Below are 20,268 nucleotides of genomic sequence, written 5' to 3' on the forward strand. Positions count from 1 at the left end.
TGCAAGCGATAATATTGAAATGGAAGGAGTATCAGACCACTGCAAATCTACCAAGACCTGGCCGCCCCTCTAAACTTTCAGCTCATACAAGGAGAAGACTGATCAGAGATGCAGCCAAGAGGCCCATGATCACTCTGGATGAACTGCAGAGATCTACAGCTGAGGTGGGAGACCCTGTCCATAGGACAACAATCATTTACATTTACATTTAAGTCATTTAGCAGACGCTCTTATCCAGAGCGACTTACAAATTGGTGCATTCACCTTATGACATCCAGTGGAACAACCACTTTACAATAGTGCATCTAAATATTTTAAGGGGGGAGGGGGTGAGAAGGATTACTTTATCCTATCCTAGGTATTCCTTAAAGAGGTGGGGTTTCAGGTGTCTCCGGAAGGTGGTGATTGACTCCGCTGTCCTGGCGTCATGAGGGAGTTTGTTCCACCATTGGGGAGCCAGAGCAGCGAACAGTTTTGACTGAGCTGAGCGGGAACTGTACTTCCTCAGTGGTAGGGAGGCGAGCAGGCCAGAGGTGGATGAACGCAGTGCCCTTATTTGGGTGTAGGGCCTGATCAGAGCCTGGAGGTACTGAGGTGCCGTTCCCCTCACAGCTCCGTAGGCAAGCACCATGGTCTTGTAGCGGATGCGAGCTTCAACTGGAAGCCAGTGGAGAGAGCGGAGGAGCGGGGTGACGTGAGAGAACTTGGGAAGGTTGAACACTAGTCGGGCTGCGGCGTTCTGGATGAGTTGTAGGGGTTTAATGGCACAGGCAGGGAGCCCAGCCAACAGCGAGTTGCAGTAATCCAGACGGGAGATGACAAGTGCCTGGATTAGGACCTGCGCCGCTTCCTGTGTGAGGCAGGGTCGTACTCTGCGGATGTTGTAGAGCATGAACCTACAGGAACGGGCCACCGCCTTGATGTTAGTTGAGAACGACAGTTTGTTGTCCAGGATCACGCCAAGGTTCTTAGCGCTCTGGGAGGAGGACACAATGGAGTTGTCAACCGTGATGGCGAGATCATGGAACGGGCAGTCCTTCCCCGGGAGGAAGAGCAGCTCCGTCTTGCCGAAGTTCAGCATGAGGTGGTGATCCGTCATCCACACTGATATGTCTGCCAGACATGCAGAGATGCGATTCGCCACCTGGTCATCAGAAGGGGGGAAAGGAGAAGATTAATTGTGTGTCGTCTGCATAGCAATGATAGGAGAGACCATGTGAGGTTATGACAGAGCCAAGTGACTTCAGTCGTATATTGCACAAATCTGGCCTTTATAGAAGAGTGGCAAGAAGAAAGCCATTTCTTAAAGATATCCATAAAAAGTGTTGTTTAAAGTTTGCCACAAGCCACCTGGGAGACACACCAAACATGTGGAAGAAGGTGCTCTGGTCAGATGAAACCAAAATTGAACTTTTTGGCAACAATGCAAAACATTATGTTTGGCATAAAAGCAACACAGCTCATCACCCTGAACACACCATCCCCACTGTCAAACATGGTGGTGGCAGCATCATGGTTTGGGCCTGCTTTTCTTCATCAGGGACAGGGAAGATGGTTAAAATTGATGGGAAGATGCATGGAGCCAAATACAGGACCATTCTGGAAGAAAACCTGATGGAGTCTGCAAAAGACCTGAGACTGGGACGGAGATTTGTCTTCCTACAAGACAATGATCCAAAACATAAAGCAAAATCTACAATGGAATGGTTCAAAAATAAACATATCCAGGTGTTAGAATGGCCAAGTCAAAGTCCAGACCTGAATCCAATCGAGAATCTGTGGAAAGAACTGAAAACTGCTGTTCACAAATGCTCTCCATCCAACCTCACTGAGCTCGAGCTGTTTTGCAAGGAGGAATGGGAAACAATTTCAGTCTCTCGATGTGCATAACTGATAGAGACATACCCCAAGCGACTTACAGCTGTAATCGCAGCAAAAGGAGGCGCTACAAAGTATTAACTTAAGGGTATAATTTTGCACGCCCTATTTTTCAGTTTTTGATTTGTTACAAAAATAAAGTTTTATAGCTTTATGTTTGAAGCCTGAAATGTGGCAAAAGGTCGCAAAGTTCAAGGGGGCCGAATACTTTCGCAAGGCACTGTATATTCACTACTTTGGGTCCAAGGCATTGAGGAAAAAATGAGACAATCCAATGATTCTCAATACCATTATTATTTGGGAAAATGTACATAAATTCATGCGATGGAAATAACCAATATCGCCAGGCACCCCTATTTGGAATAACCCCACCCACCTTACCTCCATTAATGACAACACCTTTAAGTCCTGGTTCCAAAGTGGCATCATACATTTTTAACATGTGCACTTTGATAGATCACTACTGTCATTCAAAGAATTACAAGAAAGTTTTGGATTATCCAAGGCCGATTGCTTTAAGTTCTTTCAACTCAAATCTTATTCAATTGCTTCAACAGAATTCGGATGAACCTAAGGCATCTAGCATAGAAAGAATACCGAAAAAAGCCCTAAGCCAAATGGTTCAGAACCTACAGTATGGAGGACAAAATGGGAAACAGATCTAAAGGAATAAATTGAGGAGTACCATTGGTCACAGTTATGTAAAAAGCACAAAGGAAACATATTGCATATGCTGTGGTCCTGTGATAAACTGACACCATTTTGGGATAATTTAAAATATGTGCTATCATTTCATTGTGTCTAGGAATTTATATCCATCCTTCTCCACGATTATGTCTGTTGGTTAATGTAAATATTGGTCATCAATATCAGTGAAAATTGTGTAATCTAGGTCCAATTGCTGCAAAAGAAATGTATGGCCATCAACTGGAAAGCTTCATAACTGAAAACTGGAGGACTGAACTATTTAGCAACATCCCATTGTATTTTGCATATCATAAAACGAAACAAAAAAAGTGTTTGACGAAATTTGGAAACCATGTATTGATCACCTTGGGGAATGTTTTGTATAGTGGGCGTTTTGTAGGGTGCTGTGGAAAGAAAACATAACAAAATGAATTGTCAAAAGATACAAATTTAACATATTTTTATCTATGTTGACAATTGGTTACTATGATGACATCATTCTGTGGTTGAAATTTTACCCTCAAAACAACAGTTAAAAACTTTCTTCAAATCCAATTTATTTTCCACGTATTTTCACGTCAAGGTTAGGTTGACAAATTACGTTAACACCACATTGATTCAACTAGTTGGTGCACAGTGGCTTGGGGGATTGTGGAGGGTGAGGGAAATGGAAGGTCCTGTGTTTCCTCATTATTTAATGTTAAGAGTGCATCCAAGTGTGGACGTTAATAGAGTGGAAGGCATCTTCCCCTCCTGACAGGAAATGTTTGTTTTTTGAGACGAACGTCTGCAGTCATTACCGCCGTAACGTAAGACGGTGGCAGGCCCTTGTTATCTCCTATCATTCCACTGGGAAATAACACAGCTAAAATAATGAGCATGCCATGCTATCTGACTAATGTAATTCACTGGTACAGAAAAAGCAGATACTCTACACCACAGAAGCTTTGTATTCCAAAACAGGGCACAAAATATGAACCAGAGATGGCCTTTCTAGCATTATAACGTCACAATCGTATATGTCACGTCTTAAATATCATACCTAAAAATCGACACATTTTCAAAGCAACATCAATTTATTTTTGTTATTCTGACTCCTGTAAATGGCATGTCTTTTCCTAAATGCCACGTTTCAGTGAACACAAAGAGAGGGTAGGCATCTGAGAGGGACCTTAGCCTTTTGTCTTCTCCGGAAGCCATGTACACGGCAGTTAGCCTGTCAGACCGCATAATCACCAAGGTAAAGAGGCCAGGAATAGACACAGGAGAGACAGCAAATAGGGGGTTGGGAACAGTGGCACCTGCGTTAGCCGCACACGTTTCCGCTAAATCCCAAAACAGGCTCAATTTGTTACTGCTATAAAAGGGAGCTAAATGCAGTACATAAACACAACCACAATGGCTCTTTTTTTCCTTCCAAGGAGCAAACTCATGTCAGGCCTTAAAATGATGGGATACGAACTCGGGGAGTTTCCCTGAGGGAGAGTCTGCGTTACCTCAGCCTGGGTCCATTGGACAAAATCCTTAAATGAGACCCATGGAGTGAATTTTGTGAGGTCTGTTAACTATAACCTGAAAAACCAACGGCACTTACGGAAGGCCTGTGCTACGCCTGCCCAGAATCCAACCACCACAACACAGAAACATAAAACCAGCAAAGATACACATCTGTATGTCCAGCACGGCAGAAAAAGTCTCAATTTCATCTAACGACTCATAAAGAAACAGGGATTGTGGTATCATCTGTTCGGAGAGAGCAAGATAGAGAAGACAGGGGGGGGGGGGAAGGGGGCGACTGTGAAAAGCCTACTCTGTAACCACGGAGGTTCCCTAACCTAAGTTTAATAATAGGTTCATTAATACCTTCGCACAAACAGGATACATCTTATCCCCACTGTGTTTACCTTTCATTTCCACAGAAGGTCGACACACATAGACGATTGGAGCCATCCCCTTCCATGGGGAGTTAATGGCACTCTGCTGTGCATAAAACACATCTCATCATCCAAAAGTCGAAGTCGAGGCCCTATGCACAGCCGTGTCACCTTCAAGGTACTGCTTCTGAAAGGGAGACTGACTATAACCATGTAAGATATGTGTGGTGTCCATATGAGGACAACCTCTTGCGGAGACTGAGGCTATCCTAATATGGACACCATAGATGTGGCTTCAATGAGTGTACTTCTCAACATGCCATGATCTCTTGTAAATTGGTAAAAATAGTCCATAAGCCTAAGATTAAACTTAATATCCTGCAATTGACTACACTAGATAATACCCCATCAAATGTAAGCTGAAGTGACAGTGATGTTTTTGGACTAAAGTAAATGAACATTAATGAACAGAAATGGAATGAATCACCACAAAATTCCATCACCCATTATATTTGACTTTCATGGATATTTACTTCACTAAGTACTTTGGAACTACCCTGTTTTTATAGTTAAGTCCAAACCCGCAAAAATGACAGTAAATCATGCTATTGAGTTTGGTACATGCATAAACACAATCACACACACACACACGAGAGAGTATCTAACTAGTCTATAGAACTGCAGGGTGGGGTTGATAATGCAAGACAAATATTTTGGAAATGAATATCGACCCTATTTTTTCACTATGAACGCAAGATCTGCATTTGGTTTGAATTACAGTATTCTCAAACCATTCAAAAACATCTCTCAACACTTAAGTAAAGAAGGCAGTTCCTGTTCCTCTGCATTCCCAATCTGGTTCTAATTTAATCACACACAGCTCAAAGTGAGGTTTCCTTAGTGGGTACCAGTACTGCAAGAACAACTTTAACACATTTTGACTGCTCATGAATTTGACTGCCATTGACTTTTCTAAAATAAGTCTATGTAACACACTGCTGTTTTTTTAGAATCGTAATATCACAAACAGATCGGAAGTTATAACCAGTTTAAGGAGGGCTTCTAATTTTTGAATTGTTTTCCATTGTTGCCCCTCCTTCTCCCAACAGGGGAAGGTGCCGTGCCCATTTAATAATACCCTGATAATGAACTCGAAACTGACCCTAAACTATACCGAAACGAATTTCACACATAACAATGGAACAAATAAATGAAGTAAAATATGACGGGGAGAATGGTTGAGTTGTTGAGCGAGGGAAAGTGAACGATGCAGAATTATGTAATGAATGAAGTAGTGATGAACAGGACGGGTAATTCTATTGTATTGGTATATTCCAATTATAATCTCAAAATGGTTTGTACCTTAGATCACTCCTACAAATCCAAGCTTTATCAGTCTACTCGAGCCTACTTGGAGTACACAGTGAGAGTATGTGCAATTTAAAATGGCAAGAAGACCAAGACTAATTGATGCGCATGATGTATTCTTAGAATAAAGGGTTCCAATAGGGTTCTTGGGCTGTCCCTATAGGAGTACCCTTTTGGGTTCCAGGTAGAACCGTCTGTGGAAAGGTGGGACCAAAATGGTTCTACATGTAACCAAAAAGGGTTCTTCAAAGGGTTCACCTGTGGGGACAGACAATTCTAGTTAACACATACTCTTTAAAAAAAAGTGCTATCAGTGCAACAAGATCTGAAAGAAAATGATGAGATGGTGGGGTAGAAAATAATTATGACATCTCTGGTGATTATTCATCTGATTCTGAGCCTCAGCCTGAACCTACACCTCTGAGGCCTAAGCGCAAAAAAGCCAGAACGATGCGCACTGAGCAGGTGTCTGTGCCACTATCAAATATAACGGTCAGACAGGAGGAAGGAACAAGCTGGTGACTACGGGCTGATAATCAGCACAAAATGTTATTACTGAGACAGCAGGTCCTACATCTCAAGCAAAAAAGCTATGCACTCACCAGCACAGGGAGCAAGGAGACTGCCTGTGAACTGTCTGTAGATGACAGCTATGGTATTCGATGTAGCATATAAATAATGGACTATTTTTGACTGCTTTCATATCGACACTTACAGTGCATTCGGAAAGTATTCAGATCCCTTGATTTTTCACACATTTTGTTACGTTACAGCCTTATTCTATAATTGATTAAATGTTTTTTCCCCCTCATCAATCTACACACAATACCCCATATTGACAAAGCAAAAACAGGTTTTTATACATTTTTGCAAATGTATAATAAAAAATAAAATAATACGATCACATTTAGATAACTATTCAGACCCTTTACTCAGTTCTTTGTTGAAGCACCTTTACAATTACAGCCTTGAGTCTTCTTGCGTATTCTTTGGTATGACACTACAGGCTTTACACACCTGTATTTGTGGAGTTTCTCCCATTCTTCTCTGCAGACCCTCTCAAGCTCTGTCAGGTTGGATGGGGAGAGTCAGTGCACAGCTACTTTCAGGTCTCTCCAGAGATGTTTGATCGGGTACAAGTCTGGGCTCCTGCTGGGCCACTCAAGGACATTCAGAGACTTGTCCCGAAGCCTCTCCACCTTTGTCTTGACTGTGTGCTTACGGTCGTTGTTCTGTTGGAAGGTGAACATTTGCTCCAGTCTGAGGTCCTGAGCGATCTGTAGCAGGTTTTCATCAAAGATCTCTCTGTACTTAACTCCGTTCATCTTTACCTTGATCATGACTTGTCTTCCAGTCCCTGCCGCTGAAAAACATTCCACAGCCTGATGCTGCCACCACCATGCTTCACCGTAGGGATGGTGCCAGGTTTCCTCCAGACGTAACGCTTGGCATTCAGGCCAAAGAGTTTAACCTTGGTTTCATCAGACCCGAGAATCTTGTTTCTCTGATGGCAAACTCCAAGCGGGCTGTCATGTGCCTTTTACTGAGTAGTGGCTTCCGTCTGACCACTCTACCATAAAGGCCTAATTGGTGGAGTGCTGCGGAGATGGTTGTCCTTTGGGAAGGTTCTCCAATCTCCACAGACTAACTCTGGAGCTCTGTCAGAGTGACCATTGGGGACTTGTGGAGGCCACTGTGTTTCTGGCCATTTTGAGCAAATGCTGATGCTCCAGATACTCAACTAGTCTAAAGAAGGCCAGTTTTATTTCTACTTTAATCAGAACAACAGTTTCAGCTGTGCTAACATAATTGCAAAAGGGTTTTCTAATGATCAGCCTTTTAAAATGATAAACTTGGATTAGCTAATACAACGTGCCATTGGAACACAGGAGTGATGGTTTCTGATAATGGGCCTCTGTACGCCTATGTAAATATTCCATGAAAAATCAGCTACAATAGTCATTTACAACATTAACCATGTCTACACTGTATTTCTGATCAATTTGATGTTATTTTAATGGACAAATTGTTTTGCTTTTCTTTCAAAAACAAGGACATTTCTAATTGCCCCCAAACTTTTGAACGGTATATATCTATGTATCGTCTTTGTATCTCAAAATCATTGTAATGTGGTTAATAACCTTAAACATCTAAATGAACATGAATAGCCTAATTTGGATAGCCTAATTTAATCAGCTAAGGCATGTGAAAAGTTGTTGAGAGAAGAAAAGTAGCATGAATTTTTGTGATAACAGCTTTTTACTGAAAATCCCTGGGTACTCCTTGTGTGTAGACGGCAGTTTAGGTAACGTCACCAATGTACAGTAGGTCTATACTATTATCGACTTGGAAAGGTCATTTAATATATATATATATATATATATATATATATATATATATATATAAGGCTGTCATTATCTGATATGTTTTATATTCATATGGGATTCAGCAATACGAAAGTAGCAGTGTTCTGCCAAAAATCGATAAAGGTTGGATGTGACAGCAGAGATGAGGTGTGTACTGTTGACCACGCCCCCTGACTTTGAGAAGATCAGGCACAACCATCTTTTTAGTGGTAGTGAGATACATGGTGCTTTCAAGACAACTGGGAAATCTGGAAAAAAACGATGTCAAATCATGACTTCAGGGAGAAATTATGTCAGACTAATTTGCAATTGAGTGTCATAGCCCCACATTAAAAGTACGTGATTGTTTGTTGAGAAGACAATCTCAATCTGCAATTGACTGCCATAGCCCCAAATAAAAAAGTCAACATGGCTGTTAATTACATCATTATTTCCACATGGTTGGGGGTCGCAAGAATTTTCAGATATCCAAATGGGGTCGTGGATGAAAAAAATTGGGAACGTCTGGCCTACAGTAACATAAAGTAATGAAAATGCTATTGTGTTAATTTAAATATTTTCCCTCGTATTCTAATGTTACCTTCACAAACACAAGCAATTTTTTTTTGCCACAGCATATATGCAATGTATGAACTACACTGTTAGAATGTCACAGTCAGAATGACTGCACATTAGCTTGAATGGGGGTCCCCCTTAATATATAATAATAAATAATAATAATAATAATATATGCCATTTAGCAGACGCTTTTATCCAAAGCGACTTACAGTCATGTGTGCATACATTCTACGTATGGGTGGTCCCGGGAATCGAACCCACTACCCTGGCGTTACAAGCGCCATGCTCTACCAACTGAGCTACAGAAGGACCACTAGTCATCTTGGGGTCCATACACACAACAAAAAATACATTACAGACGTAAGACTATACAGTTGAGTTGACATTACAACGGCATTCACACAATTGACAGCAGTAGACATTAAATACATTTTTGGGACAAGAGGATGAGACAAGAGGAGTCAACAAACAATATACATGTTAAAATAACTTAACGTGCCATGACAGGAAAATGTACAGAGCATCCAATACACATCATCTATCACATTGCTCAAATGTATGCAGAGCATGAATTCCATACCACACGTTTCATACCAGAGCAACCATACATGTAATTATGATTAGGTTGTCTAATCGGACAATAGACCATATGGGATGAAGAACAACAGTACACGTGAATGAACTCTAAATGAAAATCTGAAATGTTTTATTCTTTTCACCTACACAATAAAGACCAGAACTGGCTAGATCAATGAGATAAGGAAATTAAGTGGATTTTAAGGTTATCTTATGACATGTTTCTGAAGGGGAAAAAATGTTTGCCTGCTGCTAACGTGGAGCCCAAAGTGAATGCTAACTGATTTGGTGAGAAGATGGCGTGTGCGTGAGATGGAGCTCCTCTGTGGCAATGTCGACAGATATCCCCTGTGTCACTGTAAGACAACAACAGAGCTCCTATCTAGAGCCACTTGACTGCAGCTTCCACCCGAGAGACAGGCAGAAAAAGAGGGAGGGGGAGGAGAGCGAGAGAGAGAAGAGAAAGAGAGAAGGAGAGAGAGAGAGAAGGGGAAGAAAGAGAGAGAGGACAGAGAGAGAGAAAGAGAGAGAAAGAGACAGTGAGTGCCAGTGATTTGAGGCCAGAGCAGCACAGCAATATGTCACATCCTAACCGCTGGCTCTAGAGACTAGAGAGGCTTGTGTCATCTCCATACTTGACAGATACTTTGCCTGCCCCTGGAGATGCAGTCTAAATATAACCAAGACTAGGGGAGAGATATAGTTTTTAAATTTCCATTCAACTTGATAGATCACACAAAATGGTGTATACATGTAGGCTACGTTGCAGGAAAGGTCATTCTATGAGATATGGTCATGTGCAACCTGTGGGACTCCATTCCTACAAGTGTGATACTTCATATGTGGAGCATTCAGAATGGAAAGAGAAATAGAGTGTGAAATAGCAGAAAGTGACTGGGTGAAAGACACATCCGAGGGGAGAACTAACTGGGGAGCAAGACTGACTGCAATGAGAAAGGAGACTAATTTTCCCCATTAGCTCTTTGACACATGAATGGTGCCAGGGTTATTCACCGTCCCAGTCAGTCATCAAAAAAACATTTGGAGGGCACCAGATTGTCCCAAAAGGGAGGTTGCGAGATGATTCGATGTGAAAGGCTTCTTTAACTGTACTCCACTGTATTTCACTGATCATCTGGGTGGGAGGATATTGAACATAACAGATAATAATCAAATGTAGCACTGTTCGGATATCTCCATCCAGCCTTAGAAGGAATTAAGACAAGGTTAGAATCATTCTATAATCTTTAGGCTAGCCTATATACTGAAAGAGGTCGTTAGCGCAATCAGATGTAATGTATAGCCTAGCATAGAGAGCATATCGGCTACAGTCATGGCTTTATCAGAGGCAAAAGCAAAATTACTTTTAATGAAAACCTTCTTACTCCTATATACAGTTCTGTGACCGTACTCATTAATGACAAAGTTGGATCATACTCAATGACATTATCTTTATTTTCTCACTACCTAACCTACTTGTTTTGTTTGAAATGCTCTAAGGCAAACTGACTACCAAAGCGTGTTGTTTTGAATGCTCGGGCCGGGTTGCATGGCTTGTCTAACTCACTGCCATAATGCAACTAATGAAAGCTCCGTCTCATCACCCCATGGACAAGCAGGCTAATTGCGGTGGCGTGCCCCGTCCGTCCCGATGGCATGCCCCTTCCGGAGTGTGCCCCATCCACCCCGATGGTTCAGCGAGACTGGGACAACACCACACACACACACACACACACACACACACACACACACACACACACACACACACACACACACACACACACACACACACACACACACACACACACACACACACACACACACACACACACGTCTCAACCCACTGGGCACAGATGTCAATTCAACATAATTGCATTGAAATGAAACATGGATTCAACCAGTGTATGCCCAGTGGGAAGGCATGATAGCTTAGTTATGGCGTTGGGCTATCAACCGAAAGACTGATAGTTTGAATCCCGAGCAGACAAGTTGAAAAATCTGCCAATGTGCCCTTGAGCAAAGCACTTAACCCTAATTGCTCCAGGGTCCCCGTTGATAATGGCAAACCCTGGACGCAACCCCACTCTCTGAGAGTGTCTCAAGGGGAGTTGGGATATGCAAACAACACATTTCCAATTCACACATGCATATTAATACACAATGACACACGTGTGAAATTGGACAAATATAAGCACCCACCAATTTACTATGATCGACCCAACTATAAACACACAAACAAAATAGTGCGGGAGAACTTTTGAGGATGACTGAGGACTCTATTCAATCCGTTTCGCGGAAATTCAGCGTTCCAGCGTGATTTCAATTTAAAGCCAAGGTTCACGCAACAGTGGAGACTGCATTCACTGCATATTAGGGATTATTATCTTCCCAAAAATCCATCAAAAGTTTCAACCCCCGGGAATAATTCATATTTCTCCTGAGAGTCCTGAGGAATACACTAAAAAATCAGAAGTGCCCGTTTAAAGGTTAAAAAAACAAGATATGGTCACTATGCCAGGGTTCTTCTCCCCAATCGCCACCTTGTCGGCTTGGCTGTGCCATTTTATGTAAGGATTTCAGAGCAAATGAAACTGATATTGAATAATGATTGAGTAACTATCGCCAATGACGTTGTTGTGAACTGGAAAAACAGGACATTCCTAAATTCAGAGCGTTATCATGTTCCTCAATTAATTCAGCGCATTTCAGCAATAGGCTATCTCGACACGGAGCGAGCTCCGGATGAACAGTGCCCTCCCCAAGTATAGAGTAGAGCGTTGTCGAATAATACAGACTGTGTAAATGCACTTTGTAAATGACTAAAGTTGCTAAGCTCACTAGATAACCTCCTTCAATGAATGACAGAATATCTCCTATATTTAGCTAAATCTAGTTGATGATTATATAGATCGCAGATCAGCTCATGAATAACAGGGAGAGGAAGAGTGGAAATAGTTTAAATATCAAGGTATCTTAATGATGACCAAAAATCCATATCTAGTCTCATACTGTTTGTTGATCACACATTCCCTACCGAAGCTCTCATATGGGCAGCAAGTAGAAGACACAGTTTTAATGCGAGACAGAAGTCAGCGATTTTGGATTTCAGCAGGATTGGGACTGGATAGGGAAAAGAAAATACCCACTGGGCAAAAACTGGTCCAATCAACGTTGTTTCCAGTCATTTCAACCAAAAAATGTAATGTGATGATGTTGAATTAACATGGGAAACTGATTGGATTTGCAAAAAGTCATCAACGTCACGGAATTTCGTATTTTTTCACCAAACCTTTAAGCTAAATCCAATGACATGGTGACATTTCTTGTTGAATTCACGTTAGTTGACAACTCAACCAAATGTAAATCAAACTAGATGTTGAACTGATGTCTGTGCCCAGTGGTTAGGCTCTAGGACAGGAGAAGATAGGATTTTTTTTCACGCCTCTCTGAATTGTTAACAGACTTCGTGTCTGTGGCAGAGATGCCTATGTATTGAATTGTGCATAGGCCTATCAAGTTTGTGACTGTCTGAGGTCACAATAACCAGGTTTCCATCCAACCTTTTAATGCACACGTTAAGAAAAAGATGTGTCTGTAAACATTCCAAATGTCGACAAAACTAAATACGCTAGACAAGGTGGGATCTTTTTGTGTCTGTAAAATTATATATGCAAGAAATGGTGGTGGAAACGCTTTTATGCGCAAATATTGACATAATATCGATCATTTCGACGTAAACTTCGAATCACGCGATGGACGAAATGTTGTGTGGTCCTCCCACTACTACTCTAAGATATGCAGTTTATTAGGCTACAGATAAAAATGGATTTATGATGAACGTCACAGGAATTTGGTGAAAGTGCAAAGTGATGAGCTCGGTTACCCATGTTAGTCCCTACTGCATATATTGGCTCAATCAGAAAATGACCTTTCCATTTCTACCGCGCAATCTAGAACGCTGCTACTTTCGTATTGATGAATCCCATATGAATATAAAACATATCAGATAATGACAGCCTTATATATATATATATATATATATATATATATATATATATATATATATATATATATATATATATATATATATATAAAATGACCTTTCCAAGTCGATAATAGTATAGGCCTACTGTACATTGGTGACGTCACCTAAACTGCAGTCTACACACAAGGAGTGCCCAGGGATTTTCAGTAAAAAGCTGTTATCACAAAAATTCATGCTACTTTTCTTCTCTCAACTACTTTACACATGCCGTAGCTGATTAAATTAGGCTATCCAATGTGGACAAATCATTCAAATAGTCTAAGCCCATACTTCGATAGACCTATAGGCCGTCATTGTAAATAAGAGTTTGTTCTTCATTGACTTGGCTAGTTAAATAAAGGTTCAATAAAATAGGTTAACCAAAGAACCAACTCAAAACCAAAATTATACAAACAAAACGGTCATGTTGTCAATATTGGCTGATGCAGCCATTATTTCGTCACATGACACACCAGACTGGCCTCAAATTAGTATTATATCTTACGTTTGGTATGGTTACATAAGACAGAAGGTTACTTAAGCCAAAAACAAAAGGAGGGGGGATGTGTGGGCATTTTACCTGAACATCTAGCAAACAATGATGTATATAAACCCTGGATTTCTGATGCTATGTATTGACCATTGAGATGCTTTGCCATATTGGTCGACCAGTGGAAATTAACGGAATTCTATAGTATTTCAATGAAATATTTCAAGGACAAAATTACATGTATTTAAGTATTTTTTGTTGTAGCAGGGACAGCAACATTAGTCAACGCAAAAAAATATACTTTAAGGAAAATGTTATGAATGTTGTCATTTTTCTATTAAGCACACATAATATAATTTTAAAGTATGCATTAAGGTGTCCTTAAATCGAATGTAGATATTAATAAATGCATTTCTACAGCTTCAAAAATATGTTTTACCATGATGCGGGTGTGCCAAGATGGTGGTAGCTTCAACACAGCACCCTTTATTAGTCATCTAGTGTATATACAGTGCATTCGGAAAGTATTCAGGCCCCTTGACTTTTTCAACATTTTGTTATGTTACAGCCTTATTCTAAAATGTAATAAATAAAAAATGTCCCTCATCGATCTACACACAATACCCCATAATGACAAAGCAAAAACGGGTTTTTAGATTTTTTTGCAAATGTATTAAAAATTTAAAATGAAAATACCTTATTTATATAAATATTCAGACCCTTTGCCATGAGACTCTAAATTGTTTCTACAACTTGATTGTAGTCCACTGGTGGTAAATTCAATTGTTTGGACATGATTTAGAAAGGCACACACCTGTCTATTTAAGGTCCCACAGCATGTCAGAGCAAAAACCAAGCCACGAGGTTGAACAAATTGACCATAGAGCTCTGAGACAGGATTGTGTCGAGGCATAGATCTGGGGAAGGGTACCAAAAAATGTCTGCAGCATTGAAGGTCCCCAAGAACACAGTTGCCTCCATCATTCTTAAATGGAAGAAGTTTGGAACCACCAAGACTCTTCCTAGAGCTGGCCATCGGAGGAGAAGGACCTTGGTCAAGGAGGTGACGAAGAACCCGATGTCCACTCTAACAGAGCTCCAGAGTTCCTCTGTGGAGAAGGGAGAACCTTCCAGAAGGGCAACCATCTCTGCAGCACTCCACCAATCAGGCCTTTATGGTAGAGCAGCCAGACAGAAGCCACTCCTCAGTAAAAGGGACATAATAGCACACTTGGAGTTTGCCAAAAGGCACCTACAGGACTCTCAGACCATGAGAAACAAGATTATCTGGTCTGATAAATCCAAGAGAAAACGCTTTGGCCTGAATGCCAAGTGTCACGTCTGGTGGAAACCTGGCACCATCCCTACAGTGGTGGCAGCATCATACTGTGGGGATGTTTTTCAGGGGCAGGGACTGGGAGACTAGTCAGGATCAAGGGAAAGATGAACGGAGCAAAGTACAAGGAGATCTTTGATGAAAACCTGCTGCAGAGCACTCAGGACCTCAGACTGGGTTGAAGGTTCACCTTCCAGCAGGACAACGATCCTAAGCACACAGCCAATGCAGGACTGGCTCCGGGACAAGTCTCTGAATGTGGCCTGGCCAGAGTGGCCCAGCCAGAGCCCGGACTTGAACCCGATCTAACATCTCTGGAGAGACCTGAAAATAGCTGTGCAAGACGCTACCCATCCAGCTTGAGAGGATCTGCACAGCAGAATGGGAGAAACTCCCCAAATACAGGTGTGCCAAGCTTGTAGCATCATACCCAAGAAGACTTGAGGCTGTAATCACAGCCAAAGGTGTTTCAACAAAATACTGTGTAAAGCATCTGAATACTTATGTAAATGTGATATTTCAGTTTTAAAAAATATATAAATGTCAAAAGATTTCTAAAAAATTGTTTTTGCTTTGTCATTATGGGGTAATTTGTCTAAATTGATGCTGGACAAAAGCTATTTAATACATTTTAGAATAAGGCTGTAATGCAAAAAAATGTGGATAAAGTTAAGGGGTCTGAATACCTTCCGAATGCACTGTATAAATCATTGCGAGCAACCCAAAGTTTGTGTGTTTGAATCACATCATGGACAACTTTAGCATTTTAGGTAATTACCCACTCATCAACTGAAACAATTAATATAGAAGTTATAACTTGTTATAGCAATATAAAAATGAGGAAGTATGCAACCTAATATGTTTATATAGCCTAATATCTGGAATATTTACTGAACATAAATATAAATGCAACATCTAAAGTGTTTGTCCCAGCTGAAATAAAAGATCCCAGAAATGTTCCATATGCACAAAAAGCTTATATTATGAAACTGAGGAGTATTTATGTCTGTAATAAAGCCCTTTAGTGGGGAAAAACTCATTCTGAATGGCTGTGCCTGGGTCCTCATTGGGTGGGATTGGCTCACAAGTGGGTGGGCCTATACCCTACCAGGCCCACCCATGGCTGCGCCCCTGCCCAGTCATGTAAAATCCATAGATTTGGGCCTAATTTATTTATTTCAATTGACTGATTTCCTTATATGAACTGTAACTGTGTAGAATCGTTGGAATTGTTGCATGTTGCATTTATATTTTTGTTCAGTATAATTACGCAAAGGCTATTGGATCCCGCAATACTCTGTCGAATGGAAATAAGTTGTGATATTACTCCGAAGTTGTGTTTCATCATCAACATGAATACCATTTGGAAACAGGAGCTTTGAAAAAGCCTAAAAACACAATAGACTATAAAAAAAAGATTTAAAAAAGTGTGTTCAAAATATCTGTTGGACACTCAAACCAATGAACCTACATTGGAAATATGCAAATGTGTAATCGATTTCGTAATGACAGTCTTGGCTACATTATTCATCATGGTGTTGACTGAGCTTCAGTAAACACAATAGCTAAGTTTTAAGATATGCTTGGGATGAAGGGCAAGGTTCTTGCAATGGAGAGATTTGAACACATCTTAAAACTGCGAGGGCTTTGTAGAAAATGATTTCGATTACAATATCATCTAAAATACTATAATGCCCAGTATAGCATAGGCTACTATGCTCCTTCACATGTACACTAACATGTATTGCGCAAGTCGTATTTAATGAATATAAAAGCGCGTGGCTCATGTACTGAACTTACCCAGAAACAATGTGTGAAATAAGCCAGACATCACGACTCTCATCTGGAACGAAAATTCCACAGACTCTCAGCTGGAACAAAAATTCCACACAAACGAGCAGAAAACGACGTCTTCTTGCTCCCCTAAATGAGTTTAAATCATATACCTGAGCCCTCAAATCTAAAAAAAATAATTTAAAATTAAAAAATTTAAAAAATCGGAATAGAGCAATTGAAGTTAGTGGGGCAATCTATCTATATAGGTAGGCTACACAGGTTGTCACACACGTTCTCCCAATGTCCTTGTGCTCATTCACAAATATAGCAGCACCTTTTCATTATTTCTCACAGAACACCCGGTAAATGAATTAGAGGTCCACTACACCTAACCGAGAATACAGGACTGCGTTCTTGCAGGATCCGTAATTATGCTCCCTCACTCTCTCTTCATTCGACATGATACAAAGCGGGTGCAATAGCTATGCGCACAGCCGGCTGAAAACCCGGGACCTCTACAGTTGCGAGTGCACACATGCCCTTGCAGTGCCAGCGCGAGCGGTTTCACACCAACACATATTCCTACCAGACAAGCTGCATGATGATTGGCCACTCCTTATCACATTCGCAGGTACAGTACTACAGCCGCAGCAGCGTGAGGAAAGAGCACTGGAGTTGGAGTGACTGTGACTGCAGTGGAGTTATCTCAAACGAAGCTCTCACAAAAGTAGAGATTTGCACAGCATATTATAACATTATGAAAGTGACAAATACCAGGTTATATTCACATGTATGTTTAGGCTCACTTTAAAAAGAGATGTCAATGTCAATGTGACTTCCCTGCAGGGCCGGCGTTATCTGATTATGTCTTGACAAAAGGAGTATGGCATGTCGTACTTTTTTTCAGGCCAGACCGAATCAGATACACGTGCAAAATATAGTTAGGCTGATAGGCGCTGTTTCGATCCCTAGTTTCAACAAGGAGGAAGGGGCGAAGCGAGAAGTCTCGCTCTCGCAAAAATATTTCCTGAATAAGTCCAATGCGTTTCTATTGGCATAATATGCAGGCCTAAGCTTAGCTGTGTTCGAATACTCATACTATCCCACTAACTGTGTTATTTGTGCTGCAAATTGAGTATGTATGCGTATTGATCATAGTATGGACATAGTTAGTATGCCAAAAGTTTGCGAATGTCGCACTACATTCGCCAAAATCCGAAAACGGGCGTGGCTACAAATTCATTGCTTTAACTAATTATGACAAATCTTAAGAAATGTTGAGCAATGTAATAAACGAATTACTTTTCAAATAAGTTCAATTAATTACGTTGGCTGACAATTTGTTAGGCACGCTAGCATATCATTACAGCAGTTGCTTGTATGTTCCGGTATGTTAGTGTAACAGTATAAACTTCACGTCAGTCCCCTCGCCCATACCCGGGCGCGAACCAGGGACCCTCTGCACACATCGACAACAGTCTCCCTCGATGCATCGTTACCCATCGCTCCACAAAAGCCGCGGCCCTTGCAGAGCAAGGGGAACTACTACTTCAAGGTCTCAGAGCAAGTGACATAACCGATTGAAACGCTATTTAGCGCAGACCGCTAACTAAGCTAGCCGTTTCACATCTGTTACACTCACCCCCCTTTTGACCTTCCTCCTTTTTCCGCAGCAACCAGTAATCCGTGTCAACAGCATCAATGTAACAGTATAATTTTAAACCGTCCCCTCGCCCATACCCGGGCGCGAACCAGGGACCTTCTGCACACATCAACAACAGTCACCCACGAAGCGTCGTTACCCATCGCTCCACAAAAGCCGCGTCCCTTGCAGAGCAAGGGGAACTACTACTTCAAGTTCTCAGAGCAAGTGACGTAACCGATTGAAACGCTATTTAGCGCACACCGCTAACTAAGCTAGCCGTTTCACATCCGTTACATTAGCTAGCTACATAACTTTAATTGGCTACGAATACATCAAACTTGCCAGTATATTAACTATATGCTATCAACCTAACTGCCCAACGTTTATTTACATTTACATTTAAGTCATTTAGCAGACGCTCTTATCCAGAGCAACTTACAAATTGGTGCATTCACCTTATGACATCGAGTGGAACAGTCACTTTACAATAGTGCATTATTGACATGATTATTTATGTCATTCTTAGCTTAGCTAAGTGGTATAGTCATTGTGCGTTCTAATGGACATTGGTAATGAAGTCGTAAGATATCTAGCTTGTAATTTGTTATGCTAACAAGCTAGCAAGAAGTTGCATAGCAACATAATCAACTTTTGGTATACAGGTGAAGCGCTAGTCCATTCAACTGAAAGGATACCGTTCGTTTACTGTATACTAAAATGAACTGATAGTATGTACAGTATGTTAGTATAGGTATTCAAACACAACTCTTTTCACTCGCATTCCCACCTTTGGGACAACAACTCACATTGTTAGGGCGGAGACATGAGCGTCTCGTCATTATGCATATGATTGGATCACGGTGTATCAATGTGTCCATATGGTTAGAACATTGGGCCAGTAACCGAAAGGTTGCTGGATCAAATCCCAGAGCTGACAAGGTAGTTAACCCAGTGTTCCCCGGTAGGCCATCATTGTAATTAAGAATTTGTTCTTAACTGAATTGCCTAGTTAAATAAAGATTAAAGTTTTTTATTTTTTATTATAAACAGATCTCTGATTTCAGACACATGTGAATTAAGCTCAAACGCTTGAACGAGCGTGTACAGGCTGGAATTAGAATGCAAGCTAATTAATGAGAGAAAACACTATTGTAGCATCAAAGTCTATTTTGTCACGTCGATGCAAACCAATGCTGGTAAAATGAGCGGATAAATTGTCAGAAAATAGACTGTTTGTGCATTGTTCGGTCTGGAATGTTGACATTCATAGTTAAAGTGTTTATTTAACGTTGATAAGTTTAGCTGCCAGTGCCAACATATTTGAAAATAATAACTTTATGCCTACCTTTGTTGATTTTGAGCACAGACATATAGCCTAGGCAGGCTACAGCTGGGAAACTTGTGGAACTCTGTTCAAGAGAGGATACTGTTATGTAGAAATAACGAGACTAGCTAAATTCTTTATAAACTGCTAGGGATTTACTAGCTACAACTCTCCTCATGTTCACAAGCTTACATAACAGGAGGCAGGTACGGTGGCTCCCGTAGGTGAGTCAAAAGGAACACACAACAATCATTCACAGGGCTACATAGCAAACATAACAAATACAATTGTTCATTATGGATTCCCATGACAATTAAATTGGCATATGCTACGCAGTGTATGCAAATTCAAGCTCTACTCTCACAT

General features: G+C 40.9%; 1 protein-coding gene across 1 annotated transcript in view; it reads right to left on the reverse strand.

Moving 5' to 3' along the window:
* The window catches only part of LOC124000898 (CXADR-like membrane protein), a 131,892-nt gene extending 114,379 nt beyond the window's left edge, over positions 1-17,513 (reverse strand). Inside the window, exon 1 of the mRNA XM_046307576.1 lies at positions 16,958-17,513. Within this exon, the coding sequence (XP_046163532.1) occupies positions 16,958-17,000 (43 nt within the window). The 5' untranslated portion in view covers positions 17,001-17,513. The remainder of the gene's footprint in view (positions 1-16,957) is intronic.
* Positions 17,514-20,268: the final 2,755 nt, after the last annotated feature.

Source organism: Oncorhynchus gorbuscha, linkage group LG16 (genome assembly GCF_021184085.1).
Source record: "Oncorhynchus gorbuscha isolate QuinsamMale2020 ecotype Even-year linkage group LG16, OgorEven_v1.0, whole genome shotgun sequence".
NCBI classification, from domain to species: domain Eukaryota; kingdom Metazoa; phylum Chordata; class Actinopteri; order Salmoniformes; family Salmonidae; genus Oncorhynchus; species Oncorhynchus gorbuscha.